Here is a 20,747-nt window from a genome sequence, read left to right as displayed (position 1 = left end):
AAAAATAAATAGAACTAATGACCTGTTTGGACAATATAAACTGTTGAACTATTCTAGTACTTGTAGAAAGATGGCCTTCAGACATTTCAACAGTTATTTTTTCTAGAAGCAGCCGGGGAGTTGGTGCTAGTGCAGATTAGGTAAGCCGTTACGCGTAAGGGACATCGTAGCCCCCACACTGGACCCGTGCTCACGCCATGGGTGGACCTTTGGAACACATCGGTCCATGGTGTCCAGTCCAGGCATCAATCACTTGACCCGTGCTCACGCCACTAACCTGCCATTGCATCCCCTTCCGCAGATGTTTGTTCACCAGTGCTGGTGTTCACGGTTTTAGCCGCGAGCCCGCGAGCGGGGCCATCGCTCACATAGTCACATGGAAACGGCCGAGCGAAGCTCGTCTCAAACGCCAAAACCACCCGACCGTTCACCGTTACCTGGGCGGTGACCGCGGCGAACAAAGTGAGCCGAGCAGCGCGCCAGAGCGAAGCGAGCAGCACGACCCCGAGCTGCGGAGCTGCCAGTCCAAACCGGCAACCGCACCGCAGTCCAAGCCGCCGTCTCCCACCCGACCCGACCAAACTCCCACCGCGTCCCCTCCTCCTCGCAACCACCTTCGTTTTCCCGAACCAACCAACCCGCCGGCCACTGCGGCGGCTGCCCTGACTCGACGGACCGCGATGCCGGGGCCGGGGGCGCACCTGCTGTACGCGCTGTCCGGCGGGGCGGCGCTCTCCCGGCTCGCCGGCGGTGGCCGCCGCTTCGGCCCGCACCACTGCGCCGTCTACGCCTTCAACGCCTTCCTCGGCCCGGACCTCGGCGCCTTCGCCGAGTGGCTCGCGTCCTTCCTCCCCTCCACCCCCGCCGCCGCCGCCGCGGGGGACCTCGCCATGGCCGCCATCCACCACCCCTTCTACTACCCGCTCCTCCTCGGCCTCCCGCTCGCATGCCTCTACGCGTGGCTCTCCCGCCGGATGCTCCGCGCCGGCCTCCTCGACGCGCCTGCCGGGGTCGGTACAACGAACGAGCTCTTCACTCCGTCTTCCCTTCTTCTCCTTACCCACCTTCCTTCCTTAGTTAATCAAATCAAATCTATGCTGCGAATCTATGTCATGGGCGAGAACAAACCTCGGGATTGTTATTCTAATCTAATCTAATTACTTAATTCAGCAAAGCGTCTGTTATCCATTTCCCCGTTAGTACTCCACACCGCAGTTCAATTTCCATATATATCATTTGTTGTCTTCCTCCGATTTAGCATAAATGCGAGCACCAACTAGCAAATGCTTAGAAGTAGACGTAGAATTCTCGACCTACATTTGCAAAACTGGAAGCAGCATGCAGAAATAAGCAGTACTATTATAGAATTAGAAAGGTGCTGTTTCTAGAGTGAGAGCTCAGGTGCCTCTAATCATCTGCCATTTGTCTGATTTGTTTAATGTCCGGGGTCTGTGCAGGTAGTATTAAGCAGAAGACAGTGCTTCTTGCTAATCGCAGCCGGCTCGCTCTCCCACTTCTTCTTGGATCACTTGTTTGAGGTCAGCAATGTTGTAACTGGATGGTGACAATTTGATTGTTTTCACCATGTGTCAAGTGTTGCGTGCTTATTCAGATTAGATTTGTCTCATAGTATATTTGTACAGGAAAATGGCCATTCTACAATGTATACTTGGATACTGAGGACTGGTTGGTGGAAAGGCCGCGCTCCTATCAATCCAGATGCAGTGTTTGTTGTTGGCCTTCTTTGCGTTTGCCTCATTGGGGGATTTGTGTACATTAACAGGTGATAATTCAGCATTATGTTCATTATTTTGTATAAAAAATATATAATATAATAATAACTATTAAATATTTTCTAGTGTACAGAAAACATTGATTCTACCTGATGCTTTGGATTGTAAAGTCCTCACTAACATTGGATTCTTCAAAACCATGAATCTCTCTATGAACTACTCCCTCCGTTCACAAATATAAGATGTTCTAACTTTGTTGTGAATCAAATGTATGTAGACACATTTTAGTGTGTTTATTCATTCATTTCAGTCTGTATGGTCCATATTGAAATATCCAAAACATATTATATTTGTGAATGGAGGGAGTACAAAGTAATGTTGCACTATGCATAACCCTGATTACTTTGTTGGTCTATACTTGTTGGCTCAAGTTGAGTTTCAAAATGTCACTGTATGTTACGAATCCATTCTGTGCTTTGTCGAAAACAAATCCATTCTGTGCTTTGTCGAAAACAAATCCCTTCTGTGCTTCTCTAAATGTTCAAAATCTATATTTTGGCAGAGTGAACCATGGAAAGTCAGTGACTGAAAAGTCAAATCAATCTTTCTTTCTCATCCTGGTGATAGCCACCCTGTACTGTATGTGGTGTGCCAGCCAGATATACCTGCGAAATCCCCCTCAACCCGCCATAGGTGAAGAGGCTGATCTTGGAGTGATAATATTTCTTGCAATTTACCTTTTTCTCCCGCATGGCTTGTGTGTCTTGTCGATGAACCAAAAAGATTACAATGAAGCATTGGATGGACTGCCAGTTTGATAATGTCTGATATGGTGGTGTGTTTTGCTACTCATTTCTGCAGAATACCATTTTGGCAGCAGTCTACTCCGCTTCATGTTGTAAATATTTTAATTTCCAATGGGCTAATTGCCAGGCATATATGTATAACCTTGTAAACCTTTAGGATAGAAATAAGGTTTTATAGGGTTGTGGAAATAAAGAGGTCAGGAAAGTTCAGCACGATGTTGTTGTTGTGTTACTAAATATGTTGGTAGTACTATCATTATTGTTGTTGTTGCTGCTGTTGTAAAAAAGGAAAGCACATTTGCATGGACGAAAAATGTGAAGTCAAGTGTCAAATCCAGCATGTTGACATTACCTCCATTAATTACTCATAGGCGTTAAATAATTTATGAGTTTAGCTTAATTTCTAGTGTAAATCATTCACCACTGCATCAGATTGTTTTCACCTCAGCACAGCACAGTGCTTAAACATGGTCATGGGAACATTAAGACTTGCATAGTAGCTACAGGGGGGGACTCTCTTCCCTCTCTTAAAACACTATGCAAAGGACTCGACCATACTGATGTTGTTGCGCTTATCATCGTCTCTCATGGAGATCTCTAGAGCCTTCTCTAGCCTTGACACAACTTGCTCCATGGATGGTCGCTGCTGCTTGTGGCCGGTGCATGACAGAGCAAGCTTCAGGCAGAGATCAAATGCGTCTACCGAGTATTCGCCCTTGAGCCTAGGATCGGCAAATTCCAACACATTTCCCTCTCTGATGAGCATAGAAGCCTGAGAGCAAAAGGTATGTATATGTATATCAGCTTAAGCACAATTGATTGTTTCGTTCCAGAAATTACGGTCTTACCATTTTGTCCAGTGACATTGGCTTGGCAGTGTTCATGATATTGATTGCTCGCTCTCCTGACAGGAGCTGCAGGAGCACCATACCAAAGCTGTATACATCCCCTGCAGCATTCACCCTGTGGTTGTGGCGGTACTCTGGGTCGACGTAGCCAAAAGTTCCTCTAACTTCAGAGCTCACGTGGGATACGCCTATGTCGATGACTCTCGACAGTCCAAAGTCCGCGAGTTTGGGCTCCATATCAACCCCAAGAAGTATGTTTGTTGGCTACAATAGCATGCATGAATTGGCATTACTTGAATTTGCAGATGCACTTGAATCTTTCAGATAGTGTAACCAACCTTGATGTCTCGGTGAACAATGCAGCCCTCAGGGAATATGTGAAGGAACCAAAGGCCGCAAGCACTGCCAAGTGCGATCTGAAGCCTCTGAGTCCATGACAGGCTCTTATCCTTCCCTGTCATCAAATTGTTACTTTTAATCATAGAGAACATTGCATAATACATCCTGTAGTCTCCTCAAATATGTACTTACCAAATAGCCATTCTGATAGGTTACCATTGACGCATAGCTCATACACAAGAAAACACTCTTCCTGCCCATCACAGTAACCTCTTAATGACACAAGGTTTGGATGCTTGACATGTGAGAGGCTTGTAACTTCCCTTACGAAGGTTTCTGCATGTTCATTCTTAATTATGTGCTTCACGGCAACAGGCCAGCCATTTGCAAGCATTCCTTTGTACACTTTCCCTGCAAATCACATCAGGAAGGTGCATCCAACTCTTAGAACAACAACAACCTACTGAATGTGGTTATTACCTTCTACTTCTCATGTTATATGTATATCACAGTTCTGCTCCCTGTGGTCCTATCTGGTTCATGTACAAATAAATTTGTCCTGAATCGGCTAGTATTGTCATATGTACCTGCAATTCCCTGCCCGATGATATTTGAAAGGTGTAAGTTTTCAGTTGCAGCGTATATCTCTTTGACTGACATCTGCTTGCAGGTAACCTCCTCATACTCAACAGACGCTGTACCAACCTCTGCAATATAAAGATGAACAATTGCATAGCGTTAGTACCAAGTAAAAGCTACCAGCATCTGCAATTCGATTACTGAGTTGTGAAATTACCAATATCCCTTTTTGACGATTTGATCTTGCGTGTTCTTCTCCTGATGTGGCAGTAGATGACAACAAACCCGATGATCACCACCGCGACGAGGCACCCAAGCAGTACTTCATATCCTGCATACTCTCAGAAGGCAATGAATTTCAAGGCACGGGTAGAAAGGAAGGGGAAAAGGCAGGTAAGGTAGACATACCTGTATGCATCTAGCTGTGGAACGTCTGGGAAGAACACAAGGTTGCCTTTTCTTTCACTGTGAAGGTTCCAACCGAACCAAATTAATATCATGGCCACTCGCTAACCAGTCGTTATTAGCAATGATGAATAGCCGTTGCCGGCCAAGGGCCAGAACGGAAGAAGCCAAAGCACGGAAAAATATTGGATCAAGGAATCGGGCCGGGTCCGTACCAGAATACAGCATCAACTGAGTTCTCATGTTACGTCACTGGTTTACATAATCTAATCGATTTTGTCATATTCTTGTGGCGTTTCTTGCTCTGTCATACCAAGTTAGTTAGTATCTTCGGCTGTGGAAAATATATCTTGAATATTTGGATTGCTTCTTTGCTAATGGGTCGTTGCGATGGCGGAGATCCGATAGTGGTTCGGGCATAGCAGAGCCCCCATCCTTGGTCCCAACCTGAGAAGCAGACAAATGTGTCAACTCTATGCAAAGCGGAATTAGATACTATATGAGCTAAAACAATATTCTACTTTGACGGCTTCATATGAGCCAAACTATAAAACAATAAGGTTGCGTCCATCAAAAGAGCAACAACTGGAGCAAGACATATGGCGTTGGGGTATAATGCTTGGTAAACTACCACGTTCTCCCTGTTCTTTCCAAGTAACTTCTGTCATTTGCGATCAGTTTGCTTTTACTACTGGTCAGTCTGTTCTTGTGTTGATTAATTCGTTGGGCATGTAGACGCTAAGATTAAGATTATCTAGTCAAGTTTGCCAATTATAGTAGTAATACAGAAACACTCCAAAAGCTACTGTAAAAAAAAGCACTCCAAAAGCTCCAAGCTGTAAGAGTCGCATCTTAGCACAATCGGCACTTAGTTTGCATGGATATTCTGCTTAGGTCCACAAAACAAAGAAGTCACTGTTTTGTAAGTTACGTGCAGGTTACATTAACTGTGGTTTCCAAGGATAAGACATGTCATGTGAGGTCATCAAACTTGCATAAACTAGGCCCAAGTGAAGCACCATGCTGCTTGAGCTGTATTTATGCCCTTTAGATTTGATACCATGCCAGTTTAACTTCAACAGTGTCTAAACCTTTACAGATCTGATAGCATGTTGCTTTAACAGTATGTACCTTTGAATGCATCTTATGAGAGATTAATTACCCAGCAGACCCTCTTTTTATGCATATGAAGTTAGATGCTCAAACAAACTGCGCTTTACAACTATTTGGCTTGAAAATGGATCCTGTGAAATGTTTCTAATTAATTAAGAAGCCTGAAATATCACTTCATGGGCTAGGCATAGGCAAAAATCAATACAATCAACTTGTTACCTAACTCAATCAGTTACAATAAAGAATAACTCAATAGTTTGTAGAAAACAGATCAACAAACTGTCTTCCCTGTATATGAATGTGTTGGGTTGTGTGTGTGTGTGTGTGGTCCATAGGCCCACTAGTGTACATATATATTGTACCCATACCTGTACCAAGTAAGAGAGAATTCCAGAATTTTCCCAAAAGATAACATGGTGTCAGAGCATCAGGGGGAGGCGCTTGGTCCTGGAGGTCGCCGGCAGTAAATCGGCGGCGTGGGGCGGAGCTCCGGCCTCTGGGGGCGTGAGTACAGGCGGAGAGTAAGTTCCAGGCAGGGGCAGACGGGCACCAGGCCCAGGCGGAGGAGTGCTGCCCAGGCGGAGGTGTTGTTGCAAGGTGTGCGGAAGTGCGGAGATAGCGGTCGGCAACAAGGGCAAGTGCAGCAAGCTACGGCTGCGGAGGAGAAGCTGGTGAGGTGTGTCTCGTGAAGGAGAAGCTGCAGGTGTGGTGTGCAGCCAGGAGGGAGAGGCGCCCCTTGGATTGGATCTGGCTGTGTATAGGGCAGGGGACGTTGTGCTGCTCAGGAAGAGGTGAGATTTGGCAGCAGTGTACACACACGTGCAGGGATTGGAAGCTCGTGTGGTGCTGCATCTGAAAGTTTCATTTCACTTGGTGAGGAGAAGATTTGGGCAAGGGAGGAGTTGACTTCCTGTGAACAGAGTGAGGTGCAGTAGTGAAATCAGCTGTTAGTGCTCCTCATCTGCAAGTTCAAGGTGGAGCAACGATGGGGGAAAACCAAGGAATTGAGAAAGTGCTTGAGAAACTAGCTCAACTTATTACGACAAAGGTGAGCGACGCATCACCTTCAGGCAATGCGATTGTCGCTCAGCCGGAGTCGATTCAGAAAATAGAATTGATGCCGAATGAAATCAAATTGGAGGGCGTCAAAAATTATTTGAGCTGGTCAAGGAGGGCATTGCTGATCTTGAAAACAAAGGGACTTGAGAGCTTTGTTAATGGAGAAGCACTTAGCCATTGGACAAGAAATGTGCAGAATGGAGGACTTGGAGTACTACCAATTCCCTGATTGTGGCATGGATATTAAATTCCCTATCTCCAACCATCGCTACAACAGTTGAGACAATATCAAGTGCAACTGAGGTATGGAAAACTCTTTCAAAATTGTACTCTGGGGAGGGTAATGTGATGTTGATGGTTGAGGCAGAGGAGAAAGTGAGTGATCTGAGGCAGGGGGAGCTTTGTGTGATGGAGTATGTTGCTGAGTTGCAACATTTGTGGGCTGATCTAGATCACTATGATCCCCTTGATTTACCTCATGTAGAATGCATATCCAATATGAAGGGGAGCCTTGGCGCAGTGGTAAAGCTGCTGCCTTGTGACCATGAGGTCACGGGTTCAAGTCCTGGAAACAGCCTCTTACAGAAATGTAGGGAAAGGCTGCGTACAATAGACCCAAAGTGGTCGGACCCTTCCCCAGACCCTGCGCAAGCGGGAGCTACATGCACTGGGGCTGCCCCTTTTTTTTAGAATGCATATCCAATATGAAGAAGTGGATTGAGCGCAGACGTGTGATACAATTTCTTAAGGGTCTCAACTCTGAATTTGAGGGTCGGCGTGCTACTATGTTCCATCAGCCTACTCTCCCTACCTTGGAGGAAGCAATAGCTGCTATTGCACAAGAGGAGGTCAGGCTGAAGGTGATGAAAAGCAATATAGTAACTCCATCTCGACCCGCCTTCATAGTAACCAGGAGCAATGAGACCAGAGAGTGTTTCAATTGTGGTAAGGTGGGACACTTGAGTCGTGATTGTGATGCCCCGCGCAAGCCAACCCATGGGCGGGGGAGAGGAAATGACCAAGGCCGGCCAAGAGGATTTAGAGGTGGAGTTAGAGGTCGAGGATATATGATTGGCCACAAAGCAAATGTGGCGGTCCAAGACGAGCAATCGTATGACAAAGTTCAGGTCTCCGCAAAAGAGTTAGAAGAGTTGAGGAAACTAAAAAAAGGGATGGAGAGTATGGGTGGTAAAGACCAAAGGGACTCCACATTTGGTGATTTTGCTCACTTTGCCAATGCTAATGAAGGTAATTGTGCTCATACATCTACATTATCGCTAGTGTCACAACCAGATTGGATTCTGGACTCCAGTGCATCTAAACATGTCACGGGTACATTGAATATGTTTGAGTCATATACTGAGTATCCACCCACACATAAAGAAACTATACAAACAGCCGATGGCACCTCACGGCCCATTAAAGGTGTTGGTACAGTGCAATGCACACCTCTTATTAAACTTTCTTCAGTTTTGCATGTTCCTGCTTTTCCAATCAACCTTATGTCAATGAGTGCTTTGATTGATGACTTGGATTGTCGGATAACCGTTGACCGAAAAATATGTCTAATTCAGGAGAGGTGAACAGGGAGGAAGCTTGGGACTGGAACCAGGCGTAATGGGCTATGGTACATGGATCATGAGGTGCCAGATAACGCATTGTGTACGGTGCTGGCAGTAATGATGGGAGAGAAAGAAGCTACAGTGATGCTTTTTCATTGTAGAATGGGGCATATGTCTTTTGATAAAATGACTAAGGTCTTTCCTGATGTAATGTGTGGGGTGGATAAGAACAAGCTTTTGTGTGATGCTTGTGAGTTTGGCAAACACACAAGGACATCTTATGTGAGTAGAGGGATTAGGAGTATATCTCCTTTTGTACTCATTCATTCAGATGTGTGGACATGTCCTGTTATCTCTGTTAGTGGAATGAAGTACTTTGTTACATTTATTGACCGTTACTCTCGCATGACATGGATATACCTTATGAGGCACAAGGATGAGGTGTTCAAGTGTTTTCTGGATTTTTATGCTTATGTGAAAAATCAATTCAACACACAGATCCAGATTATTCGGACAGATAATGGGACAGAGTATGTGAACAAGGAATTTGGTTCTTTTATGTCATCACATGGTATATTGCATCAAACCTCATGTCCAGATACACCTCCTCAGAATGGAGTGGCAGAAAGGAAAAATCGTCACATCTTGGAGGTGGCTCGATCATTGATGTACGATGAATGTGCCAAAAAATTTGTGGAGTGAGGCTGTAATGACAGCTACATATCTCATCAACCGCATGCCATCCAAAGTGGTTGGGATGAAGACTCCATGTGAAATGCTGCTAGGTGAGAACAAGTTTGTGGTCCCACCCAAAGTTTTTGGATGCACTTGTTTTGTTAGGGATCATAGACCCTCGGTGGGGAAGCTAGATCCACGTGCAGTGAAATGCATCTTTATTGGATACCCTTCTGGACAGAAAGGCTACAAGTGTTGGAGTCCTAGTGAGCGACGCACATTTGTGAGCATGGATGTAACATTTAGAGAATTTGAGCCATTTTATGGTGAGAAGATTGACCTCAGCTCGTTGTTTGATCTTGAAACCCCTCATGTTGACGGTGATGGTCAAAAGGGGGAGCATTTACCAAATACTGAGAACGATGAAGTAAGGAGGTCAAAGGTAGTAATTGGTTCCATTCCATGCCCAATGAATGAACCAACATGTGAGAAAACATGGAGAAGGGAAAATGAAGAAAAAAACCTACAAGTGTATACAAGGAGAAATACAAGGAAGGTGCTCACAGAGCAGCAACAACCCTTAGAGATTGTTGAGATCCAGCCTTCGGAGCAGCAGGTACAACCAACAGTACAACAAGGAGACCCTGAAATAGTTGAAATTATTAATCCCTCTATGCCAACAACTGATATACCGTGTAGCACACCCGCTCCATCTGGGACAGATAGCTATCGTGAATTGCCAATTGCCTTACGGAAAGGAACTCGGGCTAAGGCTGGAAAGCCTCCATCAAGGTATGGCTTTGAGCATGACATGAGCAACTATGTTTCTTATGAATCATTGTCCCCTGCATATAGAGCTTTTGTTGCATCACTACAATCAGTGGACATTCCAAAAGATTGGAAAACTGCAAAGCAGGACCCAAAATGGCATGAGGCCATGATGGAGGAGTTGAATGCACTTGAAAAAAAATAAAACTTGGGAACTTGTACACCTTCCTGAAGGAAAAAAACTTGTTAGTTGTAAATGGATATTCACGGTGAAGCAAAATTCAGAAGGGAAGATCGAAAGGTACAAGGCAAGACTAGTTGCCAGAGGATACAGCCAAACTTACGGGATTGACTATGACGAGACATTCGCACCGGTGGCAAAGATGAACACCGTGAGGATTCTAATCTCGTGTGCAACTAATTTTGGGTGGCCTCTGTATCAACTAGATGTTAAGAATGCTTTCTTGCATGGTGACCTACATGAAGAGGTGTATATGGAGATTCCACCTGGTTTCTCTACTCCTAGAACTGCGGGAAAGGTGTGCAAATTGAGGAAGTCCTTGTATGGGCTCAAGCGGTCTCCACGAGCGTGGTTTGATAGGTTTAGGCATGTTGTATGTGATATGGGGTACAAGCAATGCAATGGTGATCACACTCTATTCTATCGACACTCGGACTGTAGAATTACAATTCTTGCAGTATATGTGGATGATATTATAATCACAGGAGATGATGATGTGGAGATATTGCGACTGAAGAAGAACCTGAGCAAGGAGTTTGAGGTGAAAGATCTTGGCCAACTTAGATACTTCCTCGGGATTAAAATTGCAAGGTCTCCAAAAGGCATAGTTCTCTCTCAAAGAAAGTATGTTCTGGACTTACTTAGTGATACGGGTATGCTTGGATGTCGGGCTGCATCAACTCCTATTGATCAAAACCACAAGCTTTGTGCACAGGCAGGAGAATCAGTGGATAAGGAGAACTACCAAAGGCTTGTTGGGCGACTCCTATACTTATGCCATACACGGCCTGATATTGCCTATGCGGTGAGTGTGGTAAGCAGATATATGCATGATCCTAGAAGTGAACATCTAGATGCAGTACACCATATATTACGCTATCTAAAAGGTAGTCCAGGGAAGGGGTTATGGTTTAAGAAGAATGGCCATTTAAATGTAGATGGCTACAGTGATGCCGATTGGGCGAGTTGTCTTGATGACAGAAGATCTACTTCAGGGTATTGTGTGTTTGTTGGAGGCAACCTTCTGTCATGGAGAAGTAAGAAGCAATCAATTGTATCTAGATCGACAGCCGAAGCAGAGTACAGGGCCATGTCACTAGGCCTTAGTGAAATGTTGTGGGTAAGAAATCTTCTATCAGAACTAAAAGTGCTGAGAAAGGGCCCTTTGAAGGTGTGGTGCGATAATAAATCGGCTATTAGCATAGCCAACAACCCAGTCCAACATGATAGAACAAAGCATGTGGAGATTGATCGCTTCTTTATTAAAGAGAAACTCGATGAGGGTATAATAGAATTAAAGCATGTAAGCTCAGGGAATCAAGTGGCGGATAGCCTAACTAAGGGTTTAGGAGCAAAGGAGTGTAATTTGGCATGTAACAAGATGGGAATGATAGATATCTATCATCCATCTTGAGGGGGAGTGTTGGGTTGTGTGTGTGTGTGGCCCATAGGCCCACTAGTGTACATATATATTGTACCCATACCTGTACCAAGTAAGAGAGAATTCCAGAATTTTCCCAAAAGATAACAGAATGTCCTATTGTTTTCTTGTCCTTTTGCGCCAATCTCATTATTTCTACGTGAAAATAGAAGAACAAGATCCTTGCTTTGGTTTTCTTGTCTCAAATTTACTACGTAAAACTAGCATAGTAGTGCAGCATATATAAGTGGTTTAGATCTTTGTGCCTGATAGATGCTTTCTTGGAGTTATGTATATATTTATAATGTAACCAGTTTACATCATACGCCTTTTTAGCCCAGATATTAAGGACCTCTTGATCTGGGTCCACTCCTCTTTAAAAATGCTACCAGTGAATAGAATATCTGAATATTTCTTGGCCAGCAGATCGGTGCAAGCTGAATATCTGTTTTCTCTCTCTTTTTTCTGATAAAGGGGATGTTTTAATATCAAGATATCTGTTTTCTCTTCACTGTAACTTTTATAACTCTTGTGACCCATGTAAATTCCATAACGCTTTAAACAGAGCCAATTGTGTCGCAAATCCTACGACTTGTGCCTCACCGCTGCACACCACAATGGTTCTCCTGCTATCATTATATTCCACGTATCATGTCATGCTGACAATTTCTTTCGGACAGAACGACACCACTGGATCATCAGGAGAGCCAAGGGCCAAGCCTGGACTGGAACCTCCAAGAAAGAACTAGCATTCGCACTGATCAACTAGCAAGATGCAGATTCAGATTGCATTACAAGCCTCCGATGAAATGAATGGGAGATGTTCGATGGACAAAGACAATACACCCCAAAGTTGTTACGCCCTCTGCCTTTTATGATGCAACAGCACATCTACCAATCATGTGCACACGCAATAGCGCTTTCAACAGGAGATGGCAGCATTATCATGCTTAGAGATTAAGGATGTGCCACTGCTGCTACAAAAACAAAGGTGAGCACTGCACATGTAGACGGTATACTAAGCTGGCTTGACCACATCAATCTCTTGTAATCTGCAAAAAGGCCTTTTCTGTTAAGAATACGATATATTCTTGGAGGGTTAGAGACTAATATTGTGGGCTAAGCTTTGTATGCTTCGTTTGTGACGCCCGAGAAAACAAAAACTTTGCCTTTTCTTCTTCTTTCCCTTTTTCTAACTCTTGCCCACAGGTCACTGCTTGTCTGTTTGCCATCTTCTTTGGAGGCAGACAAGAGAAACAAGCCTAAAACAAAAATGTACCACATTTACTATGAAACTTATGGATTCATATTTCGTTATTACTTCAGCTAGCATATATCGATTACTATATATATAAATATATACCTGCTACCTGCTAGGCTAGTAGCTATTTGCTGTCGACTTTGTGAATCTATTAACTTATAATTATGATGAGGGCTAGATGTTTCCCAGTTTTTTTTATCAAATTTTTCTTCATTTCTGAAAGCTTGCATACATACATTAGACAGACGGATCTACACACTGTGGTACCCCACAAATGAAAATGATTTGAAACATACGGTAGTATGGAAGGCAATAGCTAATGGAAAGCATCCACGGATTGTTTGGCCAATTGTGTAGGAGCATACAAAAGCTAAACATGCCTGGCTCCGGATGAAGAACTACAGTATTAGTATTCGATCGGATATCATGCACGATTGCACATACATGATTGCTTGGGGACAGCAAAATTAGAGGACCACAGCTTTGTAGTAGACCTCAAACAAAGGCCTAAAGCCCCCTTTAGGAAAACTTTCACTGAATCCTTTATGAAAAATTTCTACGGTGCCACCCGCCACTTGTAACAACGGAGTAGCATATCTGGATTCCTATAGAATGGGTGGGCCACAAACGTGACATCTTTCATGCTTTTTCTATCTCTTTATGTCTAGATGTTCTATGTTTTTCTTGTGTAGTTTTCAAGCTCTATAAATAGTTGTGAAGGTTTCCTCTGTTTTTGGTTCTTGTAGAAACTCAAGCTACGTTGCATAACAATTTCTACACTCTTGGATTCTTTTGTTCCAAATGGGTCATGGCACAGGACCACCCTAGCCTAAACTAAAGAAATAATTTTGCATAACCTTGGAGCAAACAGATTTTGTTGTCATGCCTGTGCCGTAAGGAAAATTTACAATCCCTATTGTTATTAACTTACAAAACAGGTTTTGAGCTTTTGCACTAATCTTTCATGAGAAGCAATTGTACTTAAGAGTTTTATGGTGAACATTGAAAGTGCATCCGAGTATAACTTCTATAAGAGAGTTATTTGCTTCAACTCCAAGCATGATGACTTAAACAAGTCTTCATCAACAAGAAGCATGGATGGCTGTGTGCATCACGATGATGCACGGGCCGGGGTCTTTCCCCTTTTCAAAAAAAATAAAATCAACAAAAAGCGTGTGGAATGGAGCTTCAAATACAATATTCAAGATCAACCGAACAACTACACCAACATCCAAGTGAAGGTGTGTTCTCTAACTCTATAGAACACACTAAAAGTATGTGTACTGTTCAATCAAGGAACAAATACCACAAAAATGTAAACATATTGATATTTGAGCATGTTTTGACTCGAAGATAAGCTTAAATGATGAACTTGGCTCATAGTTGGGATGTTGTTTTGTAATAAATAATATATAATTATGTGCATCAGTTGATGCAAAGGCCAGAGGTTATCCACCTTTTCAAAGAAAAAGGAACCTTACTTTCAAGAAACTGTGCATACAATCGACTTGCCCCGGGGCTACTTCTATGGGGGGATGGATGTTATCATGATCAAACTACTCCTTCCGTCTCACAATATAAGATGTTAGGGTATCTTCAACGCCGACCCCCAAAACAGACACAATACCCCTCCGCGGATTGGTCCGAATCAGTCTGTGGACATGGACGCGGGAGCCGTCCATCCAACCGCATCCCATAAATATCTGTCTGGGTCCGGCCAATTTGAAATTCAAATGAATAGCGCCCAATCACAACCAAAAAGAGGCTGGTATTCACAGTTTTTACATGTCTGATCACAAAAGTATCTCAACCCGGCAGTCCGTGCAAAAAAGAAAAAGGATTTTTGGCCCTACCGAACCGGCTATCCGAGTCTCCTCGCTCGTTCTGCCACCGGCTCCTCCTCACCATCCGCTTCATTTTCAATCACCTCCTCCATCATCTCCAGCTGCTCCTTCAAGCGCTTCAACATCCTAAGACGGACAACTTGCACGATCATCCTTGCATTGTCATCCAACTCCTTCATCTTCAAGGCCAGGACGACGTCTGCATCGACGGCGGTGGCACCCCGCGTCCCAGGCAAGCACGCCCGCTGCCCCCGTCGTCCTTCTTTTTGAGCGGCACCGCCTCCTTTGCCTTCTGTTTGAGGCGGCGGGCTTGTCGTGTTGTCGAGTTGATCTTTTGGGCGGCTGCCTTCGCTAGATCCTCCGCTGCCGCCATCTTCGGCAGCTTTTCGTACGGGTCCATGCGGCGGCTGCTGCGAAACAAGGAGGGAATTGGGGTGGTGAGCGGTGGCATGGTAGAGGAGAGGGTTGAGAAATGGGGTTTTGCCGCGAAAACAGTGCGGTCTTCGCCTCGGTTCTGGGTGGGCTGGGGTGTGGGAGCCCAACGTGGCTGGTGTCCCAACTGCCGCAAAACCACCTGGTTTGCTTCCGGTTTGCGGAAAAATGAACACCCGGACTGATTCCCAAGCAAATGTGGTATACCATTGGATGGTTTGTGGCGTCCACACAGTTCGGTCGAGAGACTCCAAACAGACGCGGATGGTTTTGGGTCGGCGTCGGAGATGCTCGTATTACAGCCGATATGATCTGGGAGCAGTTCTAACTTGTGGTGCATGATAATGATAATTGACGAAGAGACATGGGCAGATTATAAAGAAAATGTTTACAGGGAGAGATTCCGAAGGTACGTAGGATGGTAGAATGGATCGAGCGATACGTATATTTTCTGTTTCGGAGGGATCAAACTCAAATCTACTTTTCCTGGCAAGGACGGTCTCAGTGTTTCACCAACCACCATATCGTGCGCTACAGATGGATCATGTACGGCCGTGCTTTAGCATCTTTTCACATCCCACAATCCGGACCGTTCGATCTCGATCTCAATCGTATCGCGGAAATCAGGGCCGTCCGACCTCAATCTCCCCGATCGGACGCCTTTAGTGGCCGAGGACCGGAAGAACCCTAACCACCAGACTAGGGCTAGCTCTCTCCTGCACACACATACACAAGCACGCACACAAGCCACCATGCCATGCCATGCAAGGCTTCTCCGGCCTATAAATAGAGGGCGGCCTCTTCTCACCTTCCTTGAGCACAAGCCACACAGCCACTCTCCAACTACCACTGGTTAGCTAGCTAGCTGATCATCACACATATATAGAACTTAACTAACAAGAGAGCTAGCCAGTATATGGGAAGGAGGTCGTCCTTCTTCTGCGCCATATTCAGCTTCTCGCGGAGGTCGAGGCGGTACGCCTACGTCGACGACGAGGACAGCGACTGGGAGCAGCCGCCGGCGCCGGGGCTGCGCAAGGTCAGGTCCAGCGACGAGGACTCCGGGTGGTGGGTCGGCGAGCGCGACGTCGACCAGAAGGCCGCCGACTTCATCGCCGGCTTCCGCCAGAGGAGCCTCGTCGCCTGAACCCATCCGCCCAGCTGCCGCTGCCGCCTATACATGTACGTACGTGCCCAGCTAGGGCGTACGTCCAGGTTATTACTACGTATAGGGAATAAGATCGATCTGCCGGGAGCTGGCGCGTACGTACGTGCCTGGCTAGCTTCCCGATGAGCTAGTATTTATGTAGACATATCAAGCGTGTTGATGTGATCATATGTTATGTATCTTCGGTGTGCAGCTCGTGTGCGTGAGTACTATCTACGTTCGTAAAGTGTTCTGTCGAATAATGCAACGCAGGAGATGATAAGGGGTTTAATGAACTCGTGTATGTTTCTATTGTATACAAATATATGTATATATGGACAACTTCAAATGCAGATGTGGTTCAGTTGGTTGCTTGGTTGGACAAGCCCTTGCATGTATGTGTTGATCTCGATACATGAACTGCATGCGTCCACGAAACAGAGCGGCACAATTGTTGGTTGCAGTCTGCAAATTAAGGTGTGTAATTTGTAGATTTGTCACTGCAAGCATGTTAACCACACCAATTGTCATCTTTCCAGTTAGTAGTAAATGTCCAAATGCACTCTTTGCAACCATAGATGTGCCATTGTCCCAAGATTTCTGTGATCAACCGGAGAGAGATGAATTGTCATCCATGTACACTATAGATTTTTTTTTCTGCAAAAATATCGGATTTATTATAATTGTTCACCGGAAGTACAAAGCATTTCAAACATAATAAAAATTACACCGAGACTCGGAGACCACCGAACGATCACGACTGCCGCCAGAACGAGCTGCTGACATGCCACTATCGCTGCTCCTCTACTGAAGCCGGCTTGACCTTATCGATGTACACTATAGATTATCATATTTCAAAACGGTGGTGTACATTTTCTACACAGGGCAGTGTGTGAATTCACATGTAAAATAGAGCAAATGGTATGTACATGTATAAGAAGATCTAGCAGGATGGCAAGTGCCATGTTTTTTGTTTTCTTTTTTCATATTACGATTATCTTATTAGAGAGACAGTTATGTTACGATTATTTCACATTAAAATTTACAATAAAATTATGTGTCTTAAGATGATTCTACCTAAAGCAAAACTAGAGTTAAATGCAATGATGCAAATACATAGTGAAACCCACTCTTAAGATTCTCTTGTTCAAGAGACTTCTATTCTCTGGCCTTCCCCTCTTCTTTCTCCCGCATTAGTGATTATCCTACATGGTAAGACGAAGGGCCAGCTGCTATCATGCCTTTGTAGATGCCCTTTATGCTTGTGCGTTGTGGTGTTTGCCTCTCTAAGATTTTGTTTGGTATTGGGGTGGATTATGATTATATTGTTTACATAGCCATCTTTTGCACGTTTCCACCATATGTGTAGTCAACATCTGCCTATTTCACCTATTTTTGCACAGCTCATTATAAACTAAGTAAGTACATTAAAATTTGCAGCAACAAAAATTTGAGCATGAGATGCTTTTTGTCATTCTTTCTATTCATCCAACAAAACTAGTGCCCAAATTATTCCATTTTTTCTAAAAGAAAAGGAGAAAGGAGAAATTTAGCTCACTCGCATACATGAATTTTTTTTGGAAGCATGCATGTGTTCCATGTCTACAAATACCCATCTACTTTTTTGTACACATAATTCATGATTTACCCCACATTAGTTAATTTTTCAACGAACAAGTAAGCGCATGCACTCCGCTTACAACGTTCGAAGCCTCGCCCGCACCTTCCCCCTCTTTGTCTCGGCCTTCGCCGCCGCCAGGAAAGCCCGTGAGTCGCACGACGACAATGGTGGAGAGGCGCCCTCCGGGTGTTGCTCGTCCGGTGGTGAGTGATGCGCCCATGTTCAGCGGTGGGTCGCAGCGAACTGGTCGGTAGCCAGCAGCTCGGTCCAGTGTCCTTGCTCCCGATGCTACACTTCTAGTCGGGGAGCGTCATCGCCTTTGGGCGGGCTTGGATCGGTCCAGTGTCCTTAGCTCCGATGTTTAGCAGTCTTGTTTGCCTCCTTTTATATACTTCCTTCATTTCAAAATAGATGACTCAACTTTATATTAAAGTTAGTACAAAGTTGAGTTATCTATTTTGGAACGGAGAGAGTACATGTGGACGTGTCATCAACTATCTCGATCCATTCTGCTACTTGCCGGCAGGGTCGACACTCTTTAGTCCGGACTCCGGAGTGAAAGGCAGTGGTGGTTTGATGGGGCATTGTGACGAAGTCCGATAATTTTATCTAGGAGACGTGGTTTGCTTTTGGTCGGTTAAATAAATCCACATGGCCGAACGATACAAGGTGTATGGGGGCGAAGACTTTTTTTTTTTTGAATTTTGGGGCGAAGACTATTTTGTGAGAAGCACTTCATTAACCAAGCAGATAGTTCAGTTGTTAAAAGACACTACATATATGCCACCATATGGTGTTAACTACTTGGGAGTAATTGATGTTAATTAAGCAGTTTGGCTAAACAAATCGTTTAATCAGCACATGAGCTACTTGGTAGGTAACTGCGTCGTTAATTAAGCATATTGACACTCGCACTACCGATCGATCCAGGATTTGATGACGAGAGGACAGCACTTGAAACGGCGTCTACAGGGGAAGAATGAGCCCCTTTTTTACCTGGGTCCGGAAAGCAACTCAACTAGAAGGCTAAAACTATTCCATCGGCCCGCCCAGAGATCTAGGTTTCTAGCAACTGAAAGTCACTTGTCAGTGCGTGCAACGCTTTCCTCTCGCTTTTCTCTTCTTGTCTCGACAATATTCTTCGTCATCTTACTTGTCTTCCCCTTTTCCTTATTCTCACCGATCTCATCCCTCCCCTCTTTTTATCAGTGTAATCGATGCGATACGAAACCGAGACCGTAGTCACTGCGCATGTGCGGCCAGTATACGTAGTCGCTGCGCATGCGCGATCAGTATACGAAACCGTAGCTATATGCTGAAATATGAGATGGGCCTAGAGCCCATATGACAATTTCAGATTTGATTTCTAAGGGCCCATGTAGGTGGCATGATAAGGTGGTGGGAAATTTAGTCCTATCCCGAAAATGGAAGGAGAGTTGAAGTGGTTTATAAGGGATTCTTTTCCTCATGCTATTGGAGCTTGAGAAGAGATGAGGCCCTCGCGCACTCCTCCTCCTCCGCTCGCCACGCCACGTCCCGGCGCGACACGGGTTGCGGGATTGAGCCGAGCCGAACTCACTCCTATGCGCTTCTTTTTGCCGGTCAGGAATGGAGAGTCTTTGACAGGTGGGGCCACGATCTGAGACGTCGGATCGTGGGCTACCGACTTGAACGTGGGTTCAGCCCACGTCTCTCCACGCACAGCCGCACATGTATATGTGGGGCGCTGCCAACCCTAGCCGCCACGAAACAGAACGCATCTCCGCCTCCACGCGCGTGTCGTTCCTCTGCTACTGCTGCCGCCGGCAACTCCGTCCCGTTCACCGCGTACACTGTTGACGGAAGAGCAGGCCTCCGAAACCCCGTCTCTCCGGATCCTGTACGGGAGAGGGGCGATTAGGTTTTTGGGTAGCGACTACGCGACTGCTCGCTTCTGTTCATCTACGTCCACATCACCTTCGTCATCACTATGTCGACCGACGCCGACCGTGCCGCCGCTGAGAAGGCCGAGGCCGACAAGAAGGCCGCCGAGGATGATGCCGCCACCGCCGCCGCATGGCCGATTGGAGGGTATACATCGTTTATCCCTCTCATGTTTCTAGCGATGTGCGTAGATGTTTCTACTATATGCGTAGTACATGCTCTGTTAGATCATAACCAGTGTGTTACCAATACTGTCAATGTCATGCTCATAATTTATTCATGGATTAATTTAATCGAAAAACTTCCTATTTTCTTATCACTATATACTCCCTCTGTACTGAAATAGATGTTGAAGCAACTATAGTTCAGCTACTCCAGCGACATATATTTTGATACGGAGGGTATATGCTTGTGTTGTATGGATATTCTACGATGAACATACCGAACCATAAGATCTTCAGTATTGTGCGTGTCAATATAGGCCGTATGCCCAGAAATCCTTTTTCTGAGCCCGGGCTCATCTTCACCCGTGTTAAATAAAAAAAACCAAAACAAATACTAAAAAAATTCCAATTTTTTTTCATGATAGACAATTTGATGCGTGAGGTCCTTCCTAATTTTCAAATCATTTGGACAACTGAACAACTCTCGGCAAAAAAGACAAATTCAGGGTCCGTAAAACAGTTTACTGTTTTAATACTGTTTTGACTCAATTTATCTTTTTTGCTGAGAGCTATTCAGATGTCCAAATGAGCTAAAATTTGGAGCGAACATCGCACAATAAATTTTCTACCATAGAAAAAAATTAGAATTTTTTTAATTTTTCTAGTATTTTTTTGAATTTTTTTTTGACCGGGTGTAGATGAGCCTGGGCACCGAATCGCTGCACCCGTGTGCCCTTCTTCTAGCAGAAACAATGCGGTGTGCTTATCTCTGGTGCCAACATCATGTCATGTCCTAATTCCATAGCA

The 20,747-nt window shown here is 44.8% G+C and overlaps 2 protein-coding genes across 13 annotated transcripts; both read left to right on the top strand.

Annotated features, from left to right (window-relative positions):
- The first annotated feature begins 227 nt into the window (after window positions 1-227).
- Window positions 228-12,849, top strand: LOC125538642. Of its 12 annotated transcripts, none has more exons than XR_007296456.1 (8): window positions 229-1,010; window positions 1,458-1,538; window positions 1,644-1,783; window positions 2,296-2,426; window positions 4,397-4,474; window positions 4,576-4,698; window positions 4,846-5,332; window positions 12,229-12,849. XR_007296456.1 is itself a non-coding variant. In XM_048701903.1 (7 exons), the coding sequence occupies exons 1-7, from the start codon at window positions 681-683 to the stop codon at window positions 5,130-5,132; spliced, it is 1,167 nt and encodes a 388-aa protein (XP_048557860.1). In that variant the 5' UTR covers window positions 228-680; the 3' UTR covers window positions 5,133-6,152. The 12 variants fall into 12 exon arrangements, 6 of the variants coding, with proteins under 6 accessions (XP_048557860.1, XP_048557859.1, XP_048557862.1 ...); XR_007296457.1 differs by lacking the exons at window positions 4,846-5,332; window positions 12,229-12,849 and adding exons at window positions 3,141-3,324; window positions 3,451-3,638 and having other exon boundaries at window positions 282-1,010; window positions 3,751-4,463; window positions 4,576-4,719; XR_007296459.1 differs by lacking the exons at window positions 4,846-5,332; window positions 12,229-12,849 and adding exons at window positions 3,141-3,324; window positions 3,451-3,638 and having other exon boundaries at window positions 282-1,010; window positions 3,751-4,474; window positions 4,576-4,639.
- Window positions 12,850-15,889: 3,040 nt separating this feature from the next.
- On the top strand, window positions 15,890-16,522 carry LOC125541806. The gene has a single exon (XM_048705118.1). The coding sequence runs from the start codon at window positions 16,002-16,004 to the stop codon at window positions 16,230-16,232; it is 231 nt and encodes a 76-aa protein (XP_048561075.1). The 5' UTR covers window positions 15,890-16,001; the 3' UTR covers window positions 16,233-16,522.
- Window positions 16,523-20,747: the final 4,225 nt, after the last annotated feature.

Source organism: Triticum urartu, chromosome 2 (assembly GCF_003073215.2).
Source record: "Triticum urartu cultivar G1812 chromosome 2, Tu2.1, whole genome shotgun sequence".
In the NCBI taxonomy this organism is placed as follows: Eukaryota; Viridiplantae; Streptophyta; class Magnoliopsida; order Poales; family Poaceae; genus Triticum; species Triticum urartu.
The sequence above is the reverse complement of the archived record's forward strand: the minus strand, read 5'-3'. Positions and strand labels throughout refer to the sequence as shown.